This window comes from Hylobates moloch, unplaced genomic scaffold (assembly GCF_009828535.3).
Source record: "Hylobates moloch isolate HMO894 unplaced genomic scaffold, HMol_V3 SCAFFOLD_10, whole genome shotgun sequence".
NCBI lineage: Eukaryota > Metazoa > Chordata > Mammalia > Primates > Hylobatidae > Hylobates > Hylobates moloch.
In genome coordinates this window covers 95350877-95375836 of record NW_026652285.1, presented here as the reverse complement: position 1 = coordinate 95375836, position 24960 = coordinate 95350877, and the positions used below count along the sequence as shown (strand labels likewise).

The 24960-nt window shown below is 38.2% G+C and overlaps 1 protein-coding gene across 9 annotated transcripts in view; it reads left to right on the top strand.

Moving 5' to 3' along the window:
• Positions 1 to 24960, top strand: part of STRBP (spermatid perinuclear RNA binding protein) — a 148393-nt gene that overhangs the window by 68030 nt on the left and 55403 nt on the right. For 8 of the 9 annotated variants that reach the window (XR_004249943.2, XM_032165087.2, XM_058445193.1 and 5 more), the window contains exons 2-3: positions 17086 to 17253; positions 22092 to 22312. Coding sequence is in view for 8 of the 9 variants with exons in the window: in XM_032165087.2 (XP_032020978.1) it covers positions 17251 to 17253; positions 22092 to 22312 (224 nt within the window). In the remaining variant the exon portion in view is untranslated. Of the gene's footprint in view, positions 1 to 8552; positions 8571 to 17085; positions 17254 to 22091; positions 22313 to 24960 lie in introns of those variants that run through there. The other variant, XM_058445192.1, reaches the window with a different exon arrangement.

The following is a 24960-nucleotide window of genomic DNA, read 5'->3' as shown; positions in this document are numbered from 1 at the left end:
TTTGAATTGAATGATAATAATGAGACAAGTTATCAAAACCTTTGGGATACAGCAAAAGGAGTGCTGAGGGAAAGCTTATAGCACTAAATGCCTACATCAAAATTTCAGAGCACAAATTGACAACCTAATGTCACACCTCAAGGAACTGGAGAAACAAGAACAAACTAAAAGCTAGAAGAAGAAGTAAAGATCAGAGCAGAACTAAATGAAATTCAAACACACACACACAAATACAAAAGATCAGTGAAATGTGCTGTCGCTTGGAAAAAATAAACAAAATTGGTAAACCATGAGCTAGATTAATCAAGAAGAGAGAAGGCCCAAATAAGCTCAATTAGAAATGAAACTGGTGACATTGCACTTGACACCACAGAAATACAAAAGATCATTCCAGACTACTATTAACACCTTTATGTGCACAAACTAGAAAAGCCAAAGGAAATGAACAAATTTCTGGAAACATACAACCTTCCTAGATTAAATCAGGAAGAAATAAAACCTTGAACAGACCAATAACAAGCAGTGAGATTAAATCAGTAATTAAAAAATTGCCGGCTGGGCGTGGTGGCTCATGCCTGTAATCCCAGCACTTTGGGAGGCTGAGGCGGGCGGCTCATGAGGTCAGGAGATCGAGACCATCCTGGCTAACACGGTGAAACCCGGTCTCTATTAAAAATACAAAAAAAAAAAAAAAGAAAGAAAATTAGCGGGGTGTGTGGCGGGCGCCTGTAGTCCCAGCTACTTGGGAGGCCGAGACAGGAGAATAGCGTGAACCCAGGAGGCAGAGCTTGCAGTGAGCCAAGTTCGCGCCACTGCACTCTAGCCTGGGCGACAGAGTGAGACTCCGTCTCAAAAAAAAAGAAAAAAAATTGTCAACAGAAAAAGCCCAGGATCAGATGAATTCACAGCTGAATTCTACCAGACATTCAGAGACTTGGTACCAATCCTACTGAAACTATTCCAAAAGATTGAGAGAAGGAATCCTCCCTAGATCATTCTATGAAACCAGTATCACCCTAATTAGAAAACTAGGAAAGGACACAACAAAAGAAGAAAACTGCAGAGCAATTTTTGTGATGAACATAGATGCAAAAATCCTCAACAAAATATTAGCTAACTGAATTCAACAATACATCAAAAAGATAATTCATCATGATCAAGTGGGTTTCATGGCAGAATGGGTACAGAATCGAAATATCTGCTGTCTTCAAGAAACTTGTCTAGTAGGAGTAGTTTAAAATTTGCAAGTCAGTAAACGTGATACAGCACATAAACAATTAAAAACAAAAGCCATATGATCATCTCAATAGATGTAGAAAAAGCATTTGACAAAATCCAGCACACTTCATGATAAAAACTGTCAACAAACTGTTGAGAGTAGGCGTAGAAGGGACCTACCTTAAAATAATAAAAGCCATCTATGACAAACGCACAGCCAACATCATACGGAATGGGGAAAAGTTGAAAGCATTCTCCCGAGAGCAGGAACAAGGCAAGGATGCCCACTTTCACCACTCCTATTAAACATAGTTCTGGAAGTACTAGCCAGATAAATTAGGCAAGAGAAAGAAATAAAGGGTATCCAAATTGGAAAGGAGAGAGTCAAATTATTGCTGTTTGCAGATGATATGATTGTATGGCTAGAAAGTCGTAAAGACTCTTAGATTTGATAAACAAATTCAGTAAAGTCTCAGGTTGCAAAATCAGTGTACACAAATCGATAGCACTGCTATACACCAACAATGATCAAGCTTAGAATCAAATCAAGAACTCAGTCCCTTTTATAACATCTGCAAATAAAATAAAATACCTAGGAATATACCTAACCAAGGAGGTGAAAGATCTCTACAAGGAGAACTACAAAGCACTACTGAAAGAAACTGTAGATGATACAAACAAATGGAAACACATCCCATGCCCATGGATTGGAAGAATCAATATTGTGAAAATGACTATACTGCCCAAAGCAATCTACAGATTCAATGCACTTCCCATCAAAATACCAACATCATTTTTCACAGAATTAGAAAAAACAATCCTAAAATTCGTATGGAACCAAAAAAGAGCCTGCATAGTCAAAGCCATTCTAAGCAAAAATAACAAATCTGGAGGCATCACATTACTGGACTTTAAACTGTACTACAAGGATACAGTTACCAAAACAGTATATGGTGCTGGTATAAAAGTAGGCACATAGGCTGGGCGCGGTGGCTCACGCCTGTAATCCCAGCACTTTGGGAGGCCGAGGTGGGCAGATCACAGGTCAAAAGATCGAGACCATCCTGGCCAGCATGATGAAACCCTATCTCTACTAAAAATTAGAGCTGGATGTGGTGGCACGTGCCTGTAGTCTCAGCTACTCAGGAGGCTGAGGCAAGAGAATCACTTGAACCCAGGAGGCAGAGGTTGCAGTGAGCCCAGATCGTGCCACTGCACTCCAGCCTGGCGACAGAGCAAGACTCCATCTCAAAAATAAAAGTAGGGATGTAGACACATGAAACAGAATAGAGAGCCCAGAAATAAGCCAACTATGTACAGCCAACTGATCTTTGATGAAGTGTACATAAACATAAATTGGGGAATGGACACTATTTAATAAATGGTCCTTGGAAAATTGGCAAACTACATGTAGTAGATGAGTGAAACTGTCCATCTCTCACTATATACAAAAATCAAGATGGAACAAGGACTTAAATGTGAGACCTGAGACCATAAAAATTCTGGAAGATAATGTTGGAAAAATTCTTCTAGACATTGGCCTAGGCAAAGCATTTATGGCTAAGACCCCAAAAGCACATGCAACAAAAACGAAAATAAATAAATGGGACCTGATTAAACTAAAAAGCTTCTGCAAAAGAAATAACAGAGTAAACAGACAACCCACACAATAGGAGAAAATATTTTCAAACTATGCATCCAACCAAGGACTAGTATCCAGAATCTATAAGGAACTCAAATCAAGAAAAAAAAAAAAAAAATCCCATTAAAAAGCAGGCAAAAGACCGGGCGCCGTGGCTCACACCTGTAATTGCAGAACTTTGGAAGGCTGAGGCGGGTGTATCACCTGATGTCAGGAGTTCAAGACCAGCCTGGCCAATATAGTGAAAATATGTCTCTACAAAAATACAAAAAAATTAGCCTGGCATGATGGCGGGTGCCCGTTAGCTACTTGGGAGGCTGAGGTGGGAGATTTGCTTGAACCCAGGAGGTGGAGATTGCAGTGAGCTGAGATCGTGCCATTGCACTTCAGCCTGGGTGATGGAGTGAGACTCTGTCTTAAAAAAATAAAAAATAAAAAGTAGGCAAAAGACATGAATAGACATTTATGAAAAGAAAATACATAAATGGCCAGGATACATATGAAAAAAATGCTCAACATCACTAATCATCAGGGAAATGCAGATTAAAACCACAGTGAGATACCACCCTACTCCTGAAAGAATGGTCATTATTAAAAAGACAAAGAGCCAGGCTTGGTGGCTCACGCCTGTAATCCCAGCACTTTGAGAGGTCTAGGCAAACAGATAACTTGAGGTCAGGAGTTTGAGACAACCCTGGCCAACAGGGTGAAACCCTGTCTCTACTAAAAATACAAAAATTAGCGGGACATGGTGGCGGGTACCTGTAATCCCAGCTACTCGGGAAGTTGAGGCAGGAGAATCGCTTGAAGCCGGGAGGTGGAGGTTGCAGTGAGCTGAGATTGTGCCACTGCACTGCAGCCTAGGTGACAGAGTGAGACTCCGTGTCAAAAAAAAAAAAAAAAAGAAATATGTTTCACAGCAACTTGTATGGAGCTAGAGGCCATTATTCTGAGTGAAGTATCACAGGAATGGAAAGCCAAGCTATGAATAAGTGAAAGCTAAGTTATGAGTACCCAAAGGCATACGGAGTGATATAATAAATTTTAGAGACTCAGAAGAGGGACGGCGGGAGGGGAGGCTGGGATTTAAAAAAAACTACACATTAGGTACAGTGTACACTGCTTGGGTGATGAGTGCACTAAAATTTCAGAATTTGCCATTTTATATTTCAGCCATGTAACAAAACCCACTTGTACCCCAAAAGGAATTGAAATAAAAAAAATTACTGACTGTAATCACCCTGTTGTGTTATCAAATACTAGATTGTTTTCATTCTATTTAACTATGTTTTTTGTACCCATTAACCATCTCCACTTCTTCCCCACCCTCTCGGCCTCTGATAACCATCATTCTGCTCTATTTTTTTGAGTTTAATTGTTTAATTTTTAGCTTCCACAGATGAGTAAGAACATTCGAAGTTTGTTTTTCTGTGTCTGGCTTACTTCATTTTAACCTAATGACTTCCAGTTCCATCCATGTTGTTGCAAGTAACAAGATCTCATTCTTTTTTATGGCAGAATAGTACTCCATTATGTATATGTACCACATTTACTTTATTCATTCGTCTCTTCTTGGACATTCAGGTTGCTTCCAAATCTTGGCTATTGTTAATAGTGCGGCGATAAGCATGGGAGTGCAGTTACCTTTTCAATGTACTGATTTCTTTTCTTTTGGGTATATACCTAGCCGTGAGATTGCTGAATCATATAGTAGTTCCATGTTTAGTTTTTTGAGGAACCTTCAAACTGTTCTCCAAACTGGTTGAACTAATTTACATTCCTACCAACAGTATACAAGGGTTTCCTTTTCTATATATCGTTGCCAGCATTTGTTATTGCCTGCTTTTTGGATAAAAGCCATTTTAACTGGGATAAGATTATATCTCATTATAGTTTTGATTTGCACTTCTCTGATGATCAGCGATGTTGAGTACCATTTCATACACCTGTTTGCCATTAGTATGCCTTCTTTTGAGAAGTACCTATTCAAATTTTTTGTCCATTTTTTAATTGGGTTATTAGATCTTTTTTTCCTATTGAGTTGTTTGAGCTCCCTATATATTTTGGTTATTAATCTGTTGTCAGATGGATAGTTGCATCTAATGGAACTATTTTCTTCCATTCTTTGGGTTGTCCCTTTACTTTGTTGATTGTTTCCTTTGCTTTGCAGAAGCTTTTCAACTTGATGTGATCCCATTTGTCCATTTTTGCCTTGGTTGCCTTCGCTGTGGGGCATTACTCAATACAGCATTGCCCAGTCCAATGTCCTAGATAGTTTCTCAATGTTTTCTTTTAGTAGTTTCAGGCCTTACATTAATTCTTTAATCCACTTTGATTTGATTTTTGTATATGATGAAAGATAGGGGTCTAATTTCATTCTTTTGCATATGGATATCCAGTTTTCCCAGCACCATTCATTGAAGACCCTGTCCTTTGCATAGTGTATGTTCTTTGGACCTTTGTCACAAATGAATCCACTGTAGATGTATGGATTTACTTCTGAGTTCTCTATTATGTTCCATTGGTCTTTGTGTCTGTTTTTATGCCAGCACCATGCTGTTTTTGTTAGAACAGCTATGTCATATAATTTGAAGTCAGATAATGTGATTCCTCCAGTTTTCTTCTTTTTACTCATGATAGCTTTGGCTAGTCTGGGTCTTTTGTGGTACTGTGTAAATTTTAGGATTTTATTTTTTTCTATTTCTGTGAAGACTGTCATTAGTATTTTAATAGAGATTGCATTGAACCTGTAGATTGCTTTGGGTGGTATGGATATTTTAACAATATTGATGCTTTCAATCCATGACTATAGAATATCTTTTCAATTTTTTTGTGTCCTCTTCAATTTCTTCCATCAGCACTTTATAGTTTTCATTGTAGAGATCTTTCACTTCTTTGGTTAAGTTTAGTCCTAGGTATTTAGTTTTATTCAAAGCCACTATAAATGGGATTATTTTCTTGATTTCTTTCAGAGTGTTTGCTGTTGGCATATAGAAATGCTACTGATTTTTTATGTTGATTTTGTATCCTGCAACTTTACTGAATTTGTTTATCAGTTCTAATAGTTTTTTGGTGCAGTTTTCATCTTTTTGCAAATATGAGATCATATTATCTGCAAATAAGGATAATTTGGCTTCTTCCTTTCCAATTTGAATGCTCCTTATTTCTTTCTCTTGTCTGATTATTCTAGCTAGGACTTCCCAGTAGTCAGATTTTAGATAGTGTTATAAGGTATAGGTAACAGGATTTAATGATGGATCAGATGTGAGATGTGGGAGGAAGAAAGGAGTCAGGGATGACTTTCAAGTTTTTGGCATGAACAATTGAAGGGATGAAGTAGTTGCCTTCTCTTGAGGGAGGGAAGACCAGGAGGAGCAAAGTTGTATGGTTTTTTTTGTTTTGTTTTGTTTTTGACACATTAGGTTTAAGATGCTTATTAAACATCCAAGTGGATGTGTTCATTATTTATTTGAATGTGAATTTGGAACTCAGGTTCATATGAATTTGGGAGGTCCTCAGTATATAGATGGTATTTAAAGTCTCAAACCTAGGTGCCATTGCCAAGGGAATGTTGAAGGTAAGATAGAGAAGAGATGAAGTCTGAGGGCTGAGTCTTGAGGCACTTCAGCATTTAGAGGTTGTGGAGATAAAGAAGAAAAGGATACAAGGGAGTAATTTATAAAGTAGGAGGAGAACTAAGAGAGTGGTGTCTTGGATGGAAGCCAAGGGAAGTAAAGTGTAAGGAACAGTCAGCTGCGTCACCTGTTGCTGAGAAGTCAACTAAGAGGAGGACTGAGAATTGTTCACAGCATTAAATACCATGAAAATCCTTAATAGGGGACCTTGACAAGAGCTGTTTTGATGGAGCATTGGGATGAGAGGCTGATTGGGGTGGATTTAAGAGAGAATGGAAGGAGAGGAAATAAAAACCCAAAGTGTAAACTCAGTTATGCTCTAAAATGAGAGCAGAGAATTGGGCTAGTAGCTGTAGCAAAGCGAGAGGTCAGGGATGGTTTTTAATGTTTTTTCCCTTTTTATTTTTATTGATGGGTGCTATTACAACGTGTGGGAATGCTGATAGAAATGATCCAGTAGAATGGGTAAAACTGATGATACAGGAGGGGATGATTACTGAGTAACATCCCAAGTAGGCAAAAGGAGGTGCGATCCAGTAGAGTTTGAGTTCAGGAATTTGCATTAGATAGGAATGGGGACAGTTCATTTATAATAACAGGAAGGAAGAATATATGGTTAATGATGCAGCAAGGTTGGCAATTTGCATGACGTAGGAAGCAGGGTGACCTGTTGAATGTGAGGAGGTAAGAGTATAGATGTTTGAAGAGACAAGAGAAGTGTGAGAAAATCATTAGGAGAGTGAGGAAGTGAATGAACATTTAACTTTTTCATTGAGGCTCCTACTTGCATTTTTAGGTGGGATAGATCTTGGACATTGCAGGATATTTCACATTCCAGGGTCCCAAATGCCAGGATTACCTACCTAGTCATTCTTACAACTAAAAAAACTTGACTTCACATTTTCAAATCCCTTTAGAACTATTGATTATTGGGCCTTTTGAGGCTAAGGGTCATGAAAAAGACTAATTAGCATGATTATGTGATACTTTTTTTTTCTTAGTTATATTTAATGGTACATGGTTAATGATGTGGTGTGGCCAAGAGGGTTGGATTTAACAGGGTTAGAGTTTTGCTGGGAGAAGAAAAGAGAAGCAATTGCTGGTGTGAATGATAAATGATGGATCACATAATTTCGGTTGGATAAGGACAGAAATGAGGGCATGAAAAGGATGAGAGACTGTGAAAGGCGGTAGCATTAGCGATTATAGGTCCCAGTGGGGCATGTTTGTCTAAAATAGGAAAGAAGATGAGAACATTGGAGGAAAGGAATACAAGGACTGGAGAAGCCTGAATTTTAGAAGGGTCATCTCTGCGATTATTAAAATTCTAATGTTTATGCCAGAAGTAAAGTTGAGTGTGTCACTGAGCTAAGTACAATACTAAAGTCCTGAAGGAATGGGATAGGGTTTGGGGGATTAATCCAAGATGGATAAGTCAAATAAGTAATGGAATTTGTGCTTATGGAGGACGAGTCAGAAATTCCCTGTTAGTCACTGTGGTGATGACTGCCATGGACATAATGGGGAAGAGATGGTGACCTTTTGGATGGAACCTCCTTAGATTCTGTGGTTATGGCACTCTAAGGAAGGATAAATTTAGAGTTGAATTCAAATTCTGTTGAGCCTCTGCTGAGTACAGGGTGATGTACTAGGTGCTGTGGAGATAATAGTAAATCATATCATTAAAACTGAGTAATAGAAATATAAAGGAAGCTGAAACAGTGCTGGATGGCTCAAAGGAGGAAGAAATTATATAAACTGAAGTATTAGGTAAGGCTTCATGGAGGGGTAGATCTGAGATGGGCATTTGATGAATAGAACAATGACAAATCATGATGGCATAGTGGCTGCAGTCCAGATAAGGGAATCGTTTAACTTCAAGCTTAGCGGTAGCACATTGCAAGGTGTTCTGGCATGGAGTCGTTATTCCCGTGTTGACTGGAGCTATGGTGGTGAGAGAAAAGACCAGAATTACGATAGGACCTTGGATGCCACTGAATATTTGAGTTTAGTGCCAGTTGCTTAGGTAATTAGTGGTTATCGAAGGTTTTGAAGAGGAGTCTGATGTTCTCAAGGTAAAATTTTCCTCAATGATGGGCTGAAGTGAGAATAGTATAGTGTAGGAGAGGATAATTCCCCGTAAATGGTAAAACATAGTAAAACAACTTTACACAGTAGTATACAATACTTCCAAATATGTAAGTATCCTTGAATTATTAGATATCTGTAATAGTAAAACAAGGATTAAAACAAGATTACTGTTCCTATGCACTACCCCCTTTCCCTTTTTAAAAATTGAGACGGGGGTCTCTGTATGTTGGCTAGGCTGGGCATGAACTTCTGAGCTCAAATGACCCTCCCCTGAGCTCAAATGATCCTCCCACCTCAGCCTCCCGCGTAGCTGGGACTATAGGCCTGTGTCACTGCACCCAGCCCTTTGTGTTTAATTTAGACATCTTGCGTCCTTTGTAATTTTTCCTTTGTTGACTTTCCAAACAGCACAGTCTCATTTTCCTGCCATCTCTTAGGTTACTCCTTCTCTGAGTATAGTTGTGCTTCTCCTTTTGCTTTTTTTGTATTCATTGGTACACCCACTCCCTTGGCCATTTTGTGGCTTCACATACTAAACTACTGAAAACTCCCAAATTTATATCCTAATCCAGACCTCTCTGCTGAACACTAGGTCCATATCCAGCTGCCTTCTTACATGTCTAATAAATACCTCAAATTCAATGTCAGCATGTCCAAAGCTGAATTTCTGATCTTATTCCCAAAACCTCCTCTCCCTGGCACCTTCCTTAACTCAGTTGCTCAGGCGAATAACCTTGAAGTCAATCCTGATGCCTCCAGTTCCTTCACACCCCACATCCAATCTATTCGAAATTCTGTGGCTTTTACCTTCAAAATATATCCAGAATATGATCACTAAACCTCCTTTAGTGGCTTCCTTCCTTCCACTCTTATACAGTGTTTTCAACATAGTAACCATAGTGATCTTTTAAAGATATGACTTAAATGTTGTCATTCTGTACTGAAAATCCTCTAAGGGCTCCCCATCTCAGAGTAAAAATTACAGTCTTCAGAATGACCAGAAGGGCCCTAAATTAGGACTTGACAAACTGACCCATGACCAAATTTGGCCCATTGCCTGTTTTTGTATGACCAGTGAGCTAAGAATGGTTTTTATACTTTTAAGTGGTTAAAAAATATCAAAAGTTGATATTTTTTGATGTGAAAATTACATGTAATTCAAATTTCAGTGTCCGTAATTAAGTTTTATTGGAATAGAGCCACACCCATTTGTTCGCCTATTATGTATGGCTACATTTGCACCACAAAAGCAGAGTTGAGTAGTAGAGACCTTATGGCATGAAAAGCCTGATGTATTTACTATCTGGCACTTCAAAGAAAAAGTTTGCCAGCCTCTGCCATATATGGTCTGGTCCCCTCACCCCCACCTTTCTGTCCTCTCTGCCCTCCTCTCTCCCCCACCCCACTGCGGCCACTTTGGACTCATTATTATTATTCCACTTAACGCAGGCACACCCTTCCTTAGGACCACTGCTTTAACTCCCCTGCCAGCAGTGCTCAATTCATAGACATCTGCATGGCTGTTCACCCCATCAAGTCTTTGCTTAGGTGCCACCTTTGCAGTGAACGCTTGACTCTCTGTTAAAATGGCACTCCCTCTCCATGTATTATCTGTGTGTGCTTACTCTGTTGCCTCCTCAACTTGCTTCCTCTCTTTTCCAAGCATTTCACACCTTCTAACGTACTGCTTAATTTTCTTATTTTTATATTTACTGTCTTTTGATTATTTGCCTCTTCTGAACTTAAACCACAAAGGCAAGGATTTTTGTCTGTTTTGTTCACTGTTGGTGGCCAAAGTGCCTAGGACAGTGCCTGGGTTATTACAGGTGTTCAGTAAATACTTGTTGAAATGCATTGAATTTTTGGTTCTTTCACCAAGTGAGTCATCTGTCTGGCTGAATGTTGTTTTGTCACATAAGGTGCCAGTGATTGGGAAGGGCTAATAACTGTTTATTTTAGTGAAGGGATGTGTTTTTCTGTTATCCACTCTTTTGATTGGTTATTCAATAAGAGCTTTTCCATTTTGCTCACTGACCGTAAATATTCAGGAATCTCATTCTGGTTCGACTTAGCTGGCTCATTCAGTATATTTTAGGTTCGGATTATAGCCATTGCATCTTCTTTGTACATACCGTTAGTTGAGAAAAGACCTTTTGGCCTCTGCCCATTATTGCAAGCCTTCAAGTGATATGGTAGAATAGAGCTTTTCCATCATTATAGGTATTTTTGGGTAAGGAGGAATAGCCGGAATTTGGAACTAGGTGAGGATTTTATATTAGCTATTGATAAGTAATTGATAGGTTTAACCTTCTTGCATGTGCCTTTTTTTTTTTGTTACATAAAAAGGAAGCTTCCAGAAGAAAATATTGAAATTCAGTGTTCTTTTCACATTACTATTGCATAGAAATAATGCCACCATGTAGAGAAAGTTGAATTTATTTGAAGGGATTTGGGGAGAGTATTGGATTTATATGTATTTGCTCCTACTTTCCTTAGTGTGTTCTTTTTTTTTTTTTCTTTTTGAGATGGAGTCTCACTCTGTTGCCCAGGGTGGAGTGCAGTGGCACGATATTGGCTCACTGCAACTTCTGCCTCCTGGGTTCAAGTGATTCTCCTGCCTCAGTCTCCCGAGCGGCTGAGATTACAGGCATGTGCCACCACGTTTGGCTGATGTTTGTATTTTTAGTAGAGACAAGATTTCACCATGTTGGCCCGGCTGGCCTTGAACTCCTGACCTCAAGTGATCCACCCACCTCTGCCTCCCAAAGTGCTGGAATTACAGGTGTGAGCCACCACACCTGGCCCCTTAGTGTGTTCTGAGTTGATTCATCTTTGTATTCTCCATACTACCAAGCATATACATACAAATTAATAGGCAATTAATAAATATATACTTGTAAATCTCACATAATTTATCTTTTTTCTTTTTTTAATTTTTATTTTTATTATACTTTAAGTTCTAGGGTACATGTGCACAACGTGCAGGTTTGATACATAGGTATACGTGTGTCATGTTGGTTTGCTGCACCCATCAACTCATCATTTACATTAGGTATTTCTCCTAATGCTATCCCTCCCCCAGCCCCCCACCCCACGACAGGCCTTGGGTGTGTGATGTTCCCCGCCCTGTGTCCAAGAGTTCTCATTGTTCAGTTCCCACCTATGAGTGAGAACATGCGGTGTTTGGTTTTCTGTCCTTGTGATAGTTTGCTGAGAATGATGGTTTCCGGCTTCATCCATGTTCCTACAAAGGACATGAACTTATCCTTTTTTATGGCTGCATAGTATTCCATGGTGTATATGTGCCACATTTTCTTTTTATTATTATTATACTTTAAGTTTTAGGGTACATGTGCACGATGTGCAGGTTAGTTACATATGTATATATGTGCCATGTTGGTGTGCTGCACCCATTAACTCGTCATTTAACATTAGGTATATCTCCTAATGCTATCCCTCGCCCGTCCCCCGACCCCATAACAGGCCCTGGTGTGTGATGTTCCCCTTCCTGTGTCCATGTGTTCTCATTGTTCAGTTCTCACCTATGAGTGAGAACATGCGGTGTTTGGTTTTTTGTCCTTGCAATAGTTTGCTGAGAATGATGGTTTCCAGCTTCATCCATGTCCCTACAAAGGACATGAACTCATCATTTTTTATGGCTGCATAGTATTCCATGGTGTATATGTGCCACATTTTCTTAATCCAGTCTATCATTGTTGGACCTTTGGGTTGGTTCCAAGTCTTTGCTATTGAATCTCACATAGTTTATCTTAAAATGATCTTCTTGGAGAGCCAGTGAGGTGTCTTTTTCTAATTTTTTCTTGCCCATATTTAATATTGTAGATGTGTGGTGGTTCTTTCATAATGAAATAAAGCCTGTTTATTTTTACATAGCTTGTTTTAGAGAGGTGGCTTATATTAGTATTAACAAAATTGAAGGTTTCCTAGTCAGTTACTGTTTTGAGAGTAAATTTACTGGATTCCATAACAGTTTGCAAAACATTACTTGGGATTTTTAAAGAAAGTATTTCTATATTCATTGTATTTCAGGAAAAAAAATCCCTAAATATTGAAGTTTCATAGTTTGAATATAGATGGCATAGTTGTTTGTTAGTTTTGAGATTTTTATTTTTATTTTTGAGATGGAGTCTCACTCTGTCGCCCAGGCTGGAGTGCAGTTGGGCAATCTCAGCTCACTGCAAGCTTCGCCTCCTGGGTTCAGGCCATTCTCCTGCCTCAGCCTCCTGAGTAGCTGGGACTACAGGTGCCCACCACCATGCCTGGCTAATTTTTTGTATTTTTTAGTGGAGATGAGGTTTCACCATGTTAGCCAGGATGGTCTTGATCTTCTGACCTTGTGATCCGCCTGCCTCGGCCTCCCAGACTGCTGGGATTAACAGACGTGAGCCACCGCACCTGGCCTAGTTTTCAGATTTACCCAAAAACTTTGAAAATACGTTTTTGGAAATTTATTCATAATTGCCAAAATTTGGAATCAATCAAGATGTCCTTTAGTAGTTGAATGGATAAATTTTGTTATATCCATACAACAGAATATTATTCAGCAATAAAAAGAAATGAGCTATCAGTCCATGAAAAGATGGAGAAACCTGAAATGCATATTGCTAAGTAAAAGAAGCTAGTCTCAAAAGGCTACATATGATATATTATTCCAACTATATGACATTCTTGAAAAGGCAAAATTATAGACTGTGAAAAAAATTAGTGGTTGCCAAGGGCTTGGGGGTGGGGAAGGTGGGAAAGTCAAATAGGTGGAGCATAGGGGATTTTCAGGGGTGTTAAACTAAAACTATTTTGTATGATACTGTAATGGTGAATGCATGTCATTTGTAAAAATCCATAGAATGTACAATGCAAAGAGTGAACCCTAATGTAAACTGTGAACTTTAGTTAATAATAGTGTATCAACATTGGTTTATCAGTGGTAACAAATGTACCACACTAAGGTAATATGTCAAGAATAGGAGAAACTATGTGTGGTGGGTGGTGGTGGGTGGTGGTTGGTGGGGAGAAGAGGTATATGGAAGTTCTTTCCACTTTCCACTCAACTTTTCTATAAACCTAAAGCTGCTCTAGAAAATAATGTCCGTTAATTGAAAAAAGTGCTCAATTAAAAAGTGACACACATTCCTTTATATATAATGCCACCTTCTGTGTAAGCCGTTCTAAGGAGTGCCTAGTTAATATTTTTCTAGGCTCAGTTTTTGAGAGAAATTTACATATATCTGATGTAGAAACAAAATGTTTCTGTTTGACATTAGGAAATTTGAGGTGTATTTTTTCCCTGAAACCATTTATTGAGTGTATACTATTTGTAAGATATTATTAGGTATTTTTATATAACCTGTCCATTTAGTTTGGAGTAGATGCTAGTCAGCCCATTTCACGGGGGAGAAAACTCTGGCTCAGATAAGGGAAGTGACAAAGCTGGTACTTGACTCCAAAGCCTGTGTGCTCTATGGTCACATAGACTTTTTTTTTTTTTTAAATAGCTGAAGTTTGTCCTCTATAGGAAATGTACGTCCTTTAGAGCCAAAACAATATTAAAGAAGATTGTCTAGATATGAATCTTGGCTCTACTGTTTACTTTATGGTCTTATTTAGGTTGTGTTATCTGTTTGTGCTTTAGTTTCCTTATGTGTTAATTGGAGACAGTAATTGAGATTGTTGGGAGGCTTGAGTTAATATATGAAAAGTCTTAGAACAGTGAGTACAAAGTGTTAGAACAGTAAGTACAAAGTCTGAGCTACATACATGTTATCTACTAACTAGTAGTGGAATTATTTCTCATTTTATTAAGAAAGGAAACAGAGACCCAAGGAAATTAAGTGACTCTTTGAGTCACATAACTTCTAAGGTCATATAGCTATTAACTAGCAAAGTTAGTTTTTAAAAAAATTTTAAGACCAGAATTTTATCCACTAAGTTGACCTTTTTTTTTTTTTTTAAAAAAAGAAAAACTCTTAAAAGCGACGGTAATTTCTCCATTTCAGTTTAGAGTAAACCAGATATATTATAAATTTGGCTTTTTTCTCAATCAGATTGATAAATAGTGGGGGAAAAGCATTGGTCTGTAATTTAGGTTTCAGACCATGTCTTGTCCCTTTTTCACTGATTCTGTTTCATTTTTAAAATGAGGGTAGAGTTGGTCAGATGATTTTTAAGTTTGTTTTATAGCACCAATAGAACATTCAGTGAATATACAGTGAATAGAGATAGAGTTTTTTTTTTTCATGAGTTAATGCACTATGCTATCATACTCTGAAGTTCCCAGAGGTTCTTCATGGTAGGGTAGTTACCCTCCATGCTAAATGAGTGTGGAGTGCTGTACTTTTCATATTGGTGATCCATGATTTTTCCACTACATCTGAAGCTTGTTTCATAGCATTGTTCTTCCTTTTCTGCCTTCAATCTATTCAATTATTTTGAGACCAGGGTCTTGCTGTGTTGCTCAGGCTGGAGGGCAGTGGCGTGTTCATGGCTCACTGCAGTCTCACCCTACTGGGCTCAAGTGATCCTTCCACCTCAGCCTCCTGAGCAGCTGGGACTACAGACATGTGCCACTATGCCCACCTAATTTGTTGTTTTTTTTTTTGGTAGAGATGGGGTCTCACCGTGTTGCCCAGGCTGGTCTTGAACTCCTAGGCTCAAGTGATCCTCCTGGCCTCAGCCTCCCAAAGTGCTGGGATTACAGGCATGAGCCACCACGCCTGGCTGGCTCTACATTTTTTTTTTTTTTTTTTCTTTTCTGAGACGGAGTCTTGCTTTTTCGCCCAGGCTGGAGTGTAGTGGCATGATCTTGGCTGACTGCAAGCTCCACCTCCCGGGTTCACACCATTCTCCTGTCTCAGCCTCCCGAGTAGCTGGGACTACAGGCGCCTGCCACCATGCCCGGCTAATTTTTTTGCATTTTTAGTTTTTGTATTGTTAATTTGTATTGTTATTTTCACCATGTTAGCCAGGATGGTCTAGAACTGGCTTCACTAATATAAAGAAAGCTTGTGTACTTTGTTTCAGTTGTTGACGGAACACATAGCAATCCTTTTTGGCTGCTGGATTCACAGCTAAATAGTGACTAGCCGAATCCCTTAGAATGGAGTAGTGTTGGGAATGGGAGATGCTGAAGACTTTAGTTACATAGTAAGGTCTTTATATGAAAGGTATAATTTTAGTATTATATTTAGTATTATGTTATTTAGATGGAGCATTTTTGAGATATCTCTTACTGTGGGATCATATTTTATCCCTGTTTTTTGGTTGTCCAAAAGGATCCCATGAATTGCAGCACTTGTGCATTGCTTCCTTAATGCGATATGAGTAATAATAAAGTAAGTCCCATTTATTAGAATCTCTTCTGTTAAATAGTATCATTTTTTTAAAGAGATAGGGTATCGCTCTGTTGCCCAGTCTGGTCTCGAACTTCTGGCTTCAAGCAATCCTCCTGTCTTGGCCTCTCAAAGCACTGGGATTACAGGCATGAGTCACCTCACTTGGCCTAACTGGTAATATTAAGAAACTGTTACTGACAATAGGGTGTTTCCTTATTAAAAGGAAATTTAATTTAAAGGAAAGATATTTAAATGAAGAGAAAGTTATTTTCTTTGTGAGTTTATATGATATATGGTATGTAAATTATGTCCTCTTATAGCCACATAGTTAAAGCATGTGCTGTATTTTGATGTTCTGTTTTTTTTTTTTTTTTTAATTTTTTTCTCCTTTTCTTGTAGCTGGGTTTATAAGTATTTCATCAGTGCTCAGAAAAGTTTACTTTTACTCTGTCTAGAATAAAATCTCATAAAGGTGGAACAAAATAGGTAACAATGATTAGGCCTCTGGATAGAAATAACACTGTGGAAATCTGGTGAGGGACATCCAGGAGTAATGAAGTCAGGATCTAGTGAATATTCAGGAGTCTGGCATAGCAGTGCATACAGGCCCAGGGATAAATAGGGTCTTTTGGGAGTTAGGAAGTAGAGCCAAAAAAGCATTCTGAATTTTAGGCTGAAAAAAATTAAAGAACAAACATTGTGCCAACATGTACTCTTTAATGGCAGTATCCAATGTAAAAGCATCATGGAATAATCATTGGTATTGTTATATTTTCAGATGGGTCTGTGTAATGCCAATTTCTAATTGAAAATCTGATGGTTAACTGCAACTTGTTGCCATCAGTGGTAGTATTACTCTTTCAGGTGGTGCTTCTTGACTGAATCTCTTTGCAAATGTATTTATCTCATGGAGTGCTAGTCAGCCAGCTGCCGCATTGTAGCTACAGGAGGCTTGCTTTTCTGGCCGTATCACCTAGGCTTCTGGGCCCAGGCCTTCGAAAGATGTGTTAGCTTTTTGTTTGAACTGAGGGAATTTTCCTCTATTGAGTTTATTTCTTTTTAATCAGGAACATGTTTATGGGCTGCACACTCAGATTGGAGGCCAATAGTAAATAAGCATTTTTGAAGTTGTTTTCCTCTTCTCTTGCAGGTGTGTTCCAGAGAAAAGCCTTCAGACATATTTGCTATATTGACACTGAGCTGTCAGGGGACTCAGGCTTATGAGGAGGTATTGTTACACAAAACAGTGTCTAGTGAAGACGACAAGAAAGAGGGGAAAGGATCGGAAAAAGAAGCTAAAATACTATAGAAAACCATGGTAGGTTATTGTGGATATTTTCATAATTTAGTTACAAAAGACTCTAGTAATTTAAAATTGGAAATGTTAACAGTGAGGGCAAATGAAAAACAATGGTGTTAATTTCTGGCTTTAGTGTATCATATAAAGATGGCACTCTACTATTCAAAGCGAATGAATTCAGATTTATTACAAGCCCTATAAACCACAAGGTAGGGCCCCATGAGCCTGTAGGCCATGAATTATAAAAACAAAGGAGGAAATGCTCATAAATAATATTTTCTAATAAAACTGGTGTTAGCAAACTGATACAAATAGCTAGGTTTTTAAGTTCAGTTTTTTTCTGGTGGAAATTAAAAATTCTGAACCAGTCCTTTAATTAGTGATATGAATGATGTAGAAGTTTATTATATGTGTGAATGTTTAACTGAAAAAGCCACCTCTTTTACATACTTTTAAAATAGTAGGGTCAAGTGCTGAGTATAGTAGGGACACTGAATTGAGAATCAAAGAAACCTTGCTTTTTGGGAAGAGTTCAGACTTAAATTGAATTTGTGATGTTAGACGAGCTCATAGTCTCTGGTGCCTAGGCTTTTAATTGGTAAAATGTGCTGATTTTTTTTCCCTTAGTATTATGAGTTCTGGAAGGTATTATGTGAATTTTTTTCTCCTAAGTATAAGCGAGAAAAGGTTTCTTTCTTTTTTTTTTTTTTTTTTTTTAAAGACGGAGCCTCACCCTGTCGTCCGGGCTGGAATGCAATGGCACAATCTTGGCTCACTGCAACCTCCATCTCCCAGGTTCAAGCAATTCTCCCTGCCTTAGCCTCCTGAGTAGCTAGGATTATAGGTGCCCGCCACCATGCCCAGCTAATTTTTTGTATTTTTAGTAGAGATGGGGTTTCGCCATATTGGCCAGGTTGGTCTCGAACTGACCTCAGGTGATCCATCCACCTTAGCCTCCCAAAGTACTGGGATTACAAGCATCAGCCACTGTGCCTGGCCAAGATTTTAAAAACACATTACCAGTGAGAGAAAAAGCAGAAAATATTAATCACCAGGATGATTATTTGGAATATGTTGTTTAGCTGGTCTGTTGGTGGTGATTTTTTTGATTTTTTTTTTTTTTTTTGAGACAGGATCTTGCTCTGTCGTGCAGGCTGGAGTGCAGTGACATGATCATAGCTCACTGCAAACTCCAACTCCTTGGGCTCAAAGGATCTTCCTGCCTCCAGCCTCCCAAGTAGCTTGGCCTTATAGGCGCATGCCACCACATCTGGCAAATTTTAAAATTTTTTTGTAGAGAAGGGTTTTGCTTTGTTGCCCAGGCTGGTCTGGAACGCCTTAGCTCAAGGAATCCTGCTGCTTCCTTAGCCTTCCAAAGTGCTGGGATTATAGGCATGAGGCACCGTGCCCAGCCTGGTGGTGTTTCTTTAAATGTTACTTGCTTTTAAAAATATTTGTGCCAAGGATTATAACTTAATCAGCTGACTCCTTAGAGAAGAAATTCTGATATTTTAGATCTAGATTGTGGGAACAAATGTTAACTTGGGATTTTCCCTGTCGTTTTAGTTATGTGGTGAAATGTGAAAAAACCACACTGATTCTTTTATATCTTACCATGTGAATTATTTACCTCTCATTCTGCTCATTTCTTATAGTCTTGATATTCTTACAACTAAAAGAAATGCTTTATTATTTGTCAGAGTGGATGATGTCTTCCTTAGTTTATTCTTTTTAAATTCAGCTTAGATTTTCTGGTGTATAAATTTTGTGTTTTTATATAATTTAATTAATGAGTATTTTCTGGTTTCTCTTATTACTTGCTTTTTAGATCTCAGATTGCAGTGAGAATTTTCTCTTTCTGTATGGTTCTTCTGATTCAGTTTTTTGTCTTTTTTTTTTTTTTTAAACGGAGTCTCACTCTGTTGCCCAGGCTGGAGTGCAATGGCATGATCTCAGCTCACTGCAACCTCTGCCTCCCGGGTTCAAGTGATTCTCCTGCCTCAGCCTCCTGAGTAGCTGGGACTGCAGGGGTGTACCACCGTACCTGGCTAGTTTTTGTATTTTTAGTAGAGATAGGGTTTCACCATGTTGGCCAGGCTGGTCTTGAACTCCTTGACCTCTGATGATCCACCTGCCTCGGCCTCCCAAAGTGTTGGGATTACAGGCGTGAGCCACTGTGCCCAGTCTGATTTATTTTTTTAATACTTAAAATCTGTTTAGAGCTTATTTGAGTAAATAAGATTTCTCTGCATTTCTTCAATTTTTCCTGTTACTGTTTTTTTTGAGACGAAGTTTTGCTCTTGTTGCCCAGGCTAGAGTGCAATGGCGTGATCTCAGCTCGCTGCAACCTCCGCCTCCTGGGTTCAAGCAATTCTCCTGCCTCAGCCTCCCAAGTAGCTGGGATTACAGGCATGTACCACCATGCCTGGCTAAATTTATATTTTTAGTAGAGATGAGGTTTCTTCATGTTGGTCAGACTGGTCTCGAACTCCCGACCTCAGGTGATCCGCCTGCCTTGGCCTCCCACAGTGCTGGGATTACAGGCGTGAGCCACCGTGCCCGGCCTGTCACTGTTGTTTCATAATGCTTATCCTGTCATATCCAGTAGAATGTTAGATGTAACATTTTTAGATTTAACATTGGCAGTCTGTATTATTTGTGTGATAAATGACAAATGTTTATGTAATGTAGCAATATGCAGTTTTACTCAGGTGTGGCCGGTGTGCAGGACTAGGTAATTTAGCAAGTACATGAGCCTAGCTAACAGCCTAGTGTTTCCAACTCTATGGCTCTTTTGTTCTCTAGTACTTACTTCGGGATAGATGAATATGTCTCACTAAGTGTTTAAAAAATTTGTTTCTTTGTGGCAAACTGCACCAGTTGGAAAACTGGTTGTGGATGTTGAGCAAGAAAGACATCTAGACAGGTGATTTTTATTGAGAAAAAGAAAACCTTTATAATCTATTTTAGCTCTTTTTATATAATGATAGAGGTTTTCAGATGATTACCTTTTCAACCAAAGTTTTCTTTGCTTTATAGAGGACAGTGACACTATAGTGTTAACTTACTATTATCCAAAAATAATGTGATTTTTAAACATAGATATTCAAACAAGAACAAAAGAGGCAAGACTGTTCATAAAAAATTGAGAATGTTTTAGTTTACGATGGACTTCAAAATAAAATATTTACTATATACTAACACATAATTTCATGTAAGTAAAGACAGTATAACCAGCTTTTAAATGGAATATTTTAGGCTTTATGGAAAACTCACTAAGTTATCCTTGTTCATTTTGCTGTGTATCGGTATAAGTGTCTTCGTGATATTTGCAAATTTGGAAAAATTTAAAGGTTTTTGGATGTGTGACTCATGAGTGTATAGAATCTACTCTGTTAGATTTTCATGAAATTCATTCATTTTCTGGGTGCTGGTCTGTTCCACTGATTTGATATTTCATTTTAGTTAATGGTACTACCCATCGATCTTTGTAGAGTATTTCTTGATACTCTTACTTATGCTTTTCCCCAAATGAGCTTTAAAATGATTTTTGTTGAGATTTAAGTAAATCAATCCTGAGGAGATTTTGATTGAGAATATAATGCATTTGTAAATTAACTTGTCATTTTGCAGTATGTATTTTTCCCACTCTGCATTTGGAATGTCTCCCACTAGTCTATTTAAAAAATTAAAGGCCTTGCACCAAAGGTTTGAATGTCAAATAGTGAACACTATTTTAATGTTTTTTATAGTTTTCTTATAGTGTTCACAGATAACTTTTTATTTTGTATTATTCTATATTATGAAATCCTAAATTCTAAAATTTAAATAGAGACCTGGGTCTTACTCTGTTGCCCAGGTTGGAGTGCAGTGACACAGTGGTAGCTCACTTAACCTCGAACTCCTGGGCTCTAAGGATCCTCCTGCCTCAGCCTCCTGAGTGGCTAGGACTATAGGTGCCCGCTACCATGTCCAGCTAATTTTTTTTTATGTTTTGGGGAGATTGGATCTTGCTACATTACCCAGGCTGGTCTCCAGCTTCTGGCCTTCAAGTGATCCTCCCACCTTAGCCTCCCAAAGTGCTGGGATTATAGGCATGAGCCACCATGCCCAGCCCTGAAATCTCAATTTTCTAAGGTTGGAAGTCTTTGGCAGTTTGGAAAGGTTAGAAGTCTTTGGCAGTTTATGAGTCACTCACCATCCTGCATTTCTGGGACTCTCTTGAAGCTAAGAAGTATCTAATTCTTGCAGATGATGTGTGATGTGGATGACATTTGTTGAAGTAGTATTCAGAATGTGTAGGTTCAGCTAAAAGATGACTTTATTCATTTATTTATTTATTTAGAGACAGAGTTCACTGTCGCCCAGGCTGGAATGCAGTGGCGTGATCTCGGCTCACTGCAACCTTTGACTCCTCAGTAGCTGGGACTATAGGTGCATGCCACGACACCCGGCTAATTTTTTTATTTTTAGTAGAGACGGGGTTTTACTATGTCAGCCAGGCTGGCCTCAAACTCCTGACCTCAAGTGATCTGCCCACCTCGGTCTCCCAAAGTGCTGGGATTACAGGCATGTGCCCCCGTGCCTGGCCAAGATAACATTATTTATAAATAATGCCAAGAGTGACTGAGGTGAACCTTACCAAAACATGAACGAAGATCTCTTATTTTCTGGTGAGGAGTTCAATAGAATGGGATTTTACTTCCCACTCTTGAGCAGTTTTTTCTTGTTTCAGTATTAACTGTTTCACAGTAGACAATCAGTGCTATGGGCTGGCTAAAGATATAGTTGTATATCATCTTTTTCAGGTGATGTTTCCTTTGTTGAAGTAATTGTTTTCATTCTCCTTCTAACAGAGATCTATTCGATCTTTTGCTAATGATGATCGCCATGTTATGGTGAAACATTCAACAATCTATCCGTCTCCGGAGGAACTTGAAGCTGTTCAGAATATGGTATCTACTGTTGAATGTGCTCTTAAACATGTCTCAGATTGGTTGGATGAAACAAATAAAGGCACAAAAACAGAGGGTGAGACAGAAGTGAAGAAAGATGAGGCCGGAGAAAACTATTCCAAGTGAGTGTGGACTGACCTCTGGGACGCTGTGCTAGAGTGCACAGCAAAGCTCTAAGGTCTGCTGGATTGAGTGTGTGTTATGCTGTTTTTTGGATTTTGTCTTAAGCATCTATGAGACTATAACCAAGGAAGTAAATGTTACATAGAGATTTTCTGAGTTAAATTTGAAAGGAAAGCAAGAAAAGAATAAAGATTAGAGCCAGAGAAGGAAAATGGACCTGTTTAGGATCCCTTTTGAGAGAACACCAAGTCCTTTAAAATCATTATGTTTGAAAGTTATGATCTTTTTCCTGTGTTGATTCAGCCTCCTAAACTTTGAAATAAATAGTAGTGTTTTTGATCTCTGGGGAGATCATAAAATATCATTTTTGTAAGGCATTTAAAAATCCTTGTGTAGAAGAAAGAGTGTAGGAAAATATGTTTTAAAGGTATTTTTGACTGTTTCTACCTCACTGATTCCCAGGAATTTAGCAGTGTCTTTCATATCATAACTGCTCTTTATATATTTGTGGATTGGATAAAGATCTAATGGGACCCACACCCTTCAACAATTATAGTAGCATATTCTAAGTGTGACAATAATAGATTAGTGAAACTGAAATGGTACCTGGAGTTAGATCATTAATCTTTTTATGCCAGGCTAAGCTTAAAGTTACTGTTTTGAGCAGTTGTCACTATGGTTGGAATAAGTGTCTAACTTTGAAAGATGGAGCTCATTTGACTATACTGTGTGAATAGAAACATTGCTTTGGCTGTAATTTGTAAGTGAAAGAGGTTACAGAATTTTTGCAGCTTTTAACTTTAAATCAATGTGATAAATAAATAATAGTAGGAAAGTATTGATAAATGGATTTTCTTCACTGAAAGATAGTATAACCTTTTTTATCTTCAGATGAAAGATAATCAGTGTGTCAGTTTTATTGCTGAAGAGCATAATTTTTTAAACTATTTACAGGCAGTTTATACATCGTGTCTGGTCATAGCCTTGTCAGTTTGAAGGCTCTTGGAAATGTAGTGTAATTTTTCTCATATATGATGTCTGTACAAATGTTACTGTTAGATTTGGAGTTCACATTCATTAGTAATGTTATCTAATTATTTAGTTCTATATGTATCTCAGCTCTTGTGCAAGTTAAATAGTCATGTATTCCAGATTTAAATTGCACTTTGCTACATGTTTATGTCGTGTTAAAAACTTTTTTTATTGTGGTAAAATATATAACATAAGATTTGCTATTTTTACTGATTTTAAGTATACATTGCAGTGAAGTTTATGTCTTTTTAATACATTTTCTAATTTTGTTTCTTCTCAAGCCTGGCATTATTTTGGAAAGCACTCCTATAGACTTGCTTAACTGGATGAGGTCTGTGATTTAAAGACTTGTACGGGATAATATGCTGCACACTTTTATTTGAAGTTTTATTTTTATTTTTATTTTTTTAGAGATAGGGTGCTCTGTTGCCCAGGTTGGAGCATAGTGCTGTGATCATAGCTTATTGTAGCCTTGAACTCCTGGGCTCAAGTGATCCTCCTACATCAGCCTCTTGAATAGGTAGGACTATGAGTGTGTGCCATCGTGCCTGGCTAATTTAAAAAAAAGAATTTTGTTTGGAGAGACAGAGTTGCTACATTGCCCAATCTGGTCTCGAATTCCTGACCTCAAGCTATCCTCCTGCCTTGGCCTCCCAAAGTCCTGGGATTACAGACATGAGCCACCATGCCCCCCTGGATTTTATACTTCTCTGTGTGAATGCTCTTGGTTGTCTATATATAGTCTCCGTTTTGTGGAACAGTCCCTGGGTGAGCCCTTGCCTATGATCCTTGCCATGTGGTGGAACTCAAGGAGTGCAGAATGATTCTATTCTTATATCAGAGGCTAGCATGTCTTCCAAGAACAGAGTTGTGTTCTGGTAATAAACATATATTGTGCACCTGATGAGTGTTAACCACTCTGAAGGACACAGAGATGGGTGGGGGGTAGCTTGTATTTATTAAGCAATTAAGTATTTTCCATTGCCAGGCACTATTAGGCAGCTTTTGCCTATGCTGTCTTAATTTAACTTAATGCTTTACCTTTTCAAAAACGGATTCAAAAGTCAAATAACTTATACAAGGTCCTAAAATATGTATTATTAGGAATATTAGAATTCTGTTTTTAATTTTAAGAAATTCACATATAGTAAATTCAGATACATTGGGTTGCTTGCTTTACAATAACTGCTATGTTCCAATTTTTAAATTCAAATTCAGAACTGTTTGAATTAGGAATTGATTTTCTGCTCAATCATGCTGTCTTCTACCTGTGGGCTGATAAGACCAAGTATATCATAATTATGGTTTAGAATTTAATAACTGAGCTAATAATAGCTACTATTTATTGAGTGCCAACTATTGTACCACAGTACTTTTCCTATCTTGCAACAAATCTACCAGTCTCTAATATTATTATCTTCCTTTCTCCACTCCTGTTTTACTTGTGAAATTTCCTGTGCTCTAAACTCGCTTATAAAAAAAAAAGAGTGACTCAGAATCATTAACAAACTTTAACTTGTTTAAGTCTACTTAGTAAATATGTGTGGTTGAGCCAGAATTCATATTCAAGTTTCTCTGACTCCAGATCCAGTTTTCTTAGCATCTATGCTTCATT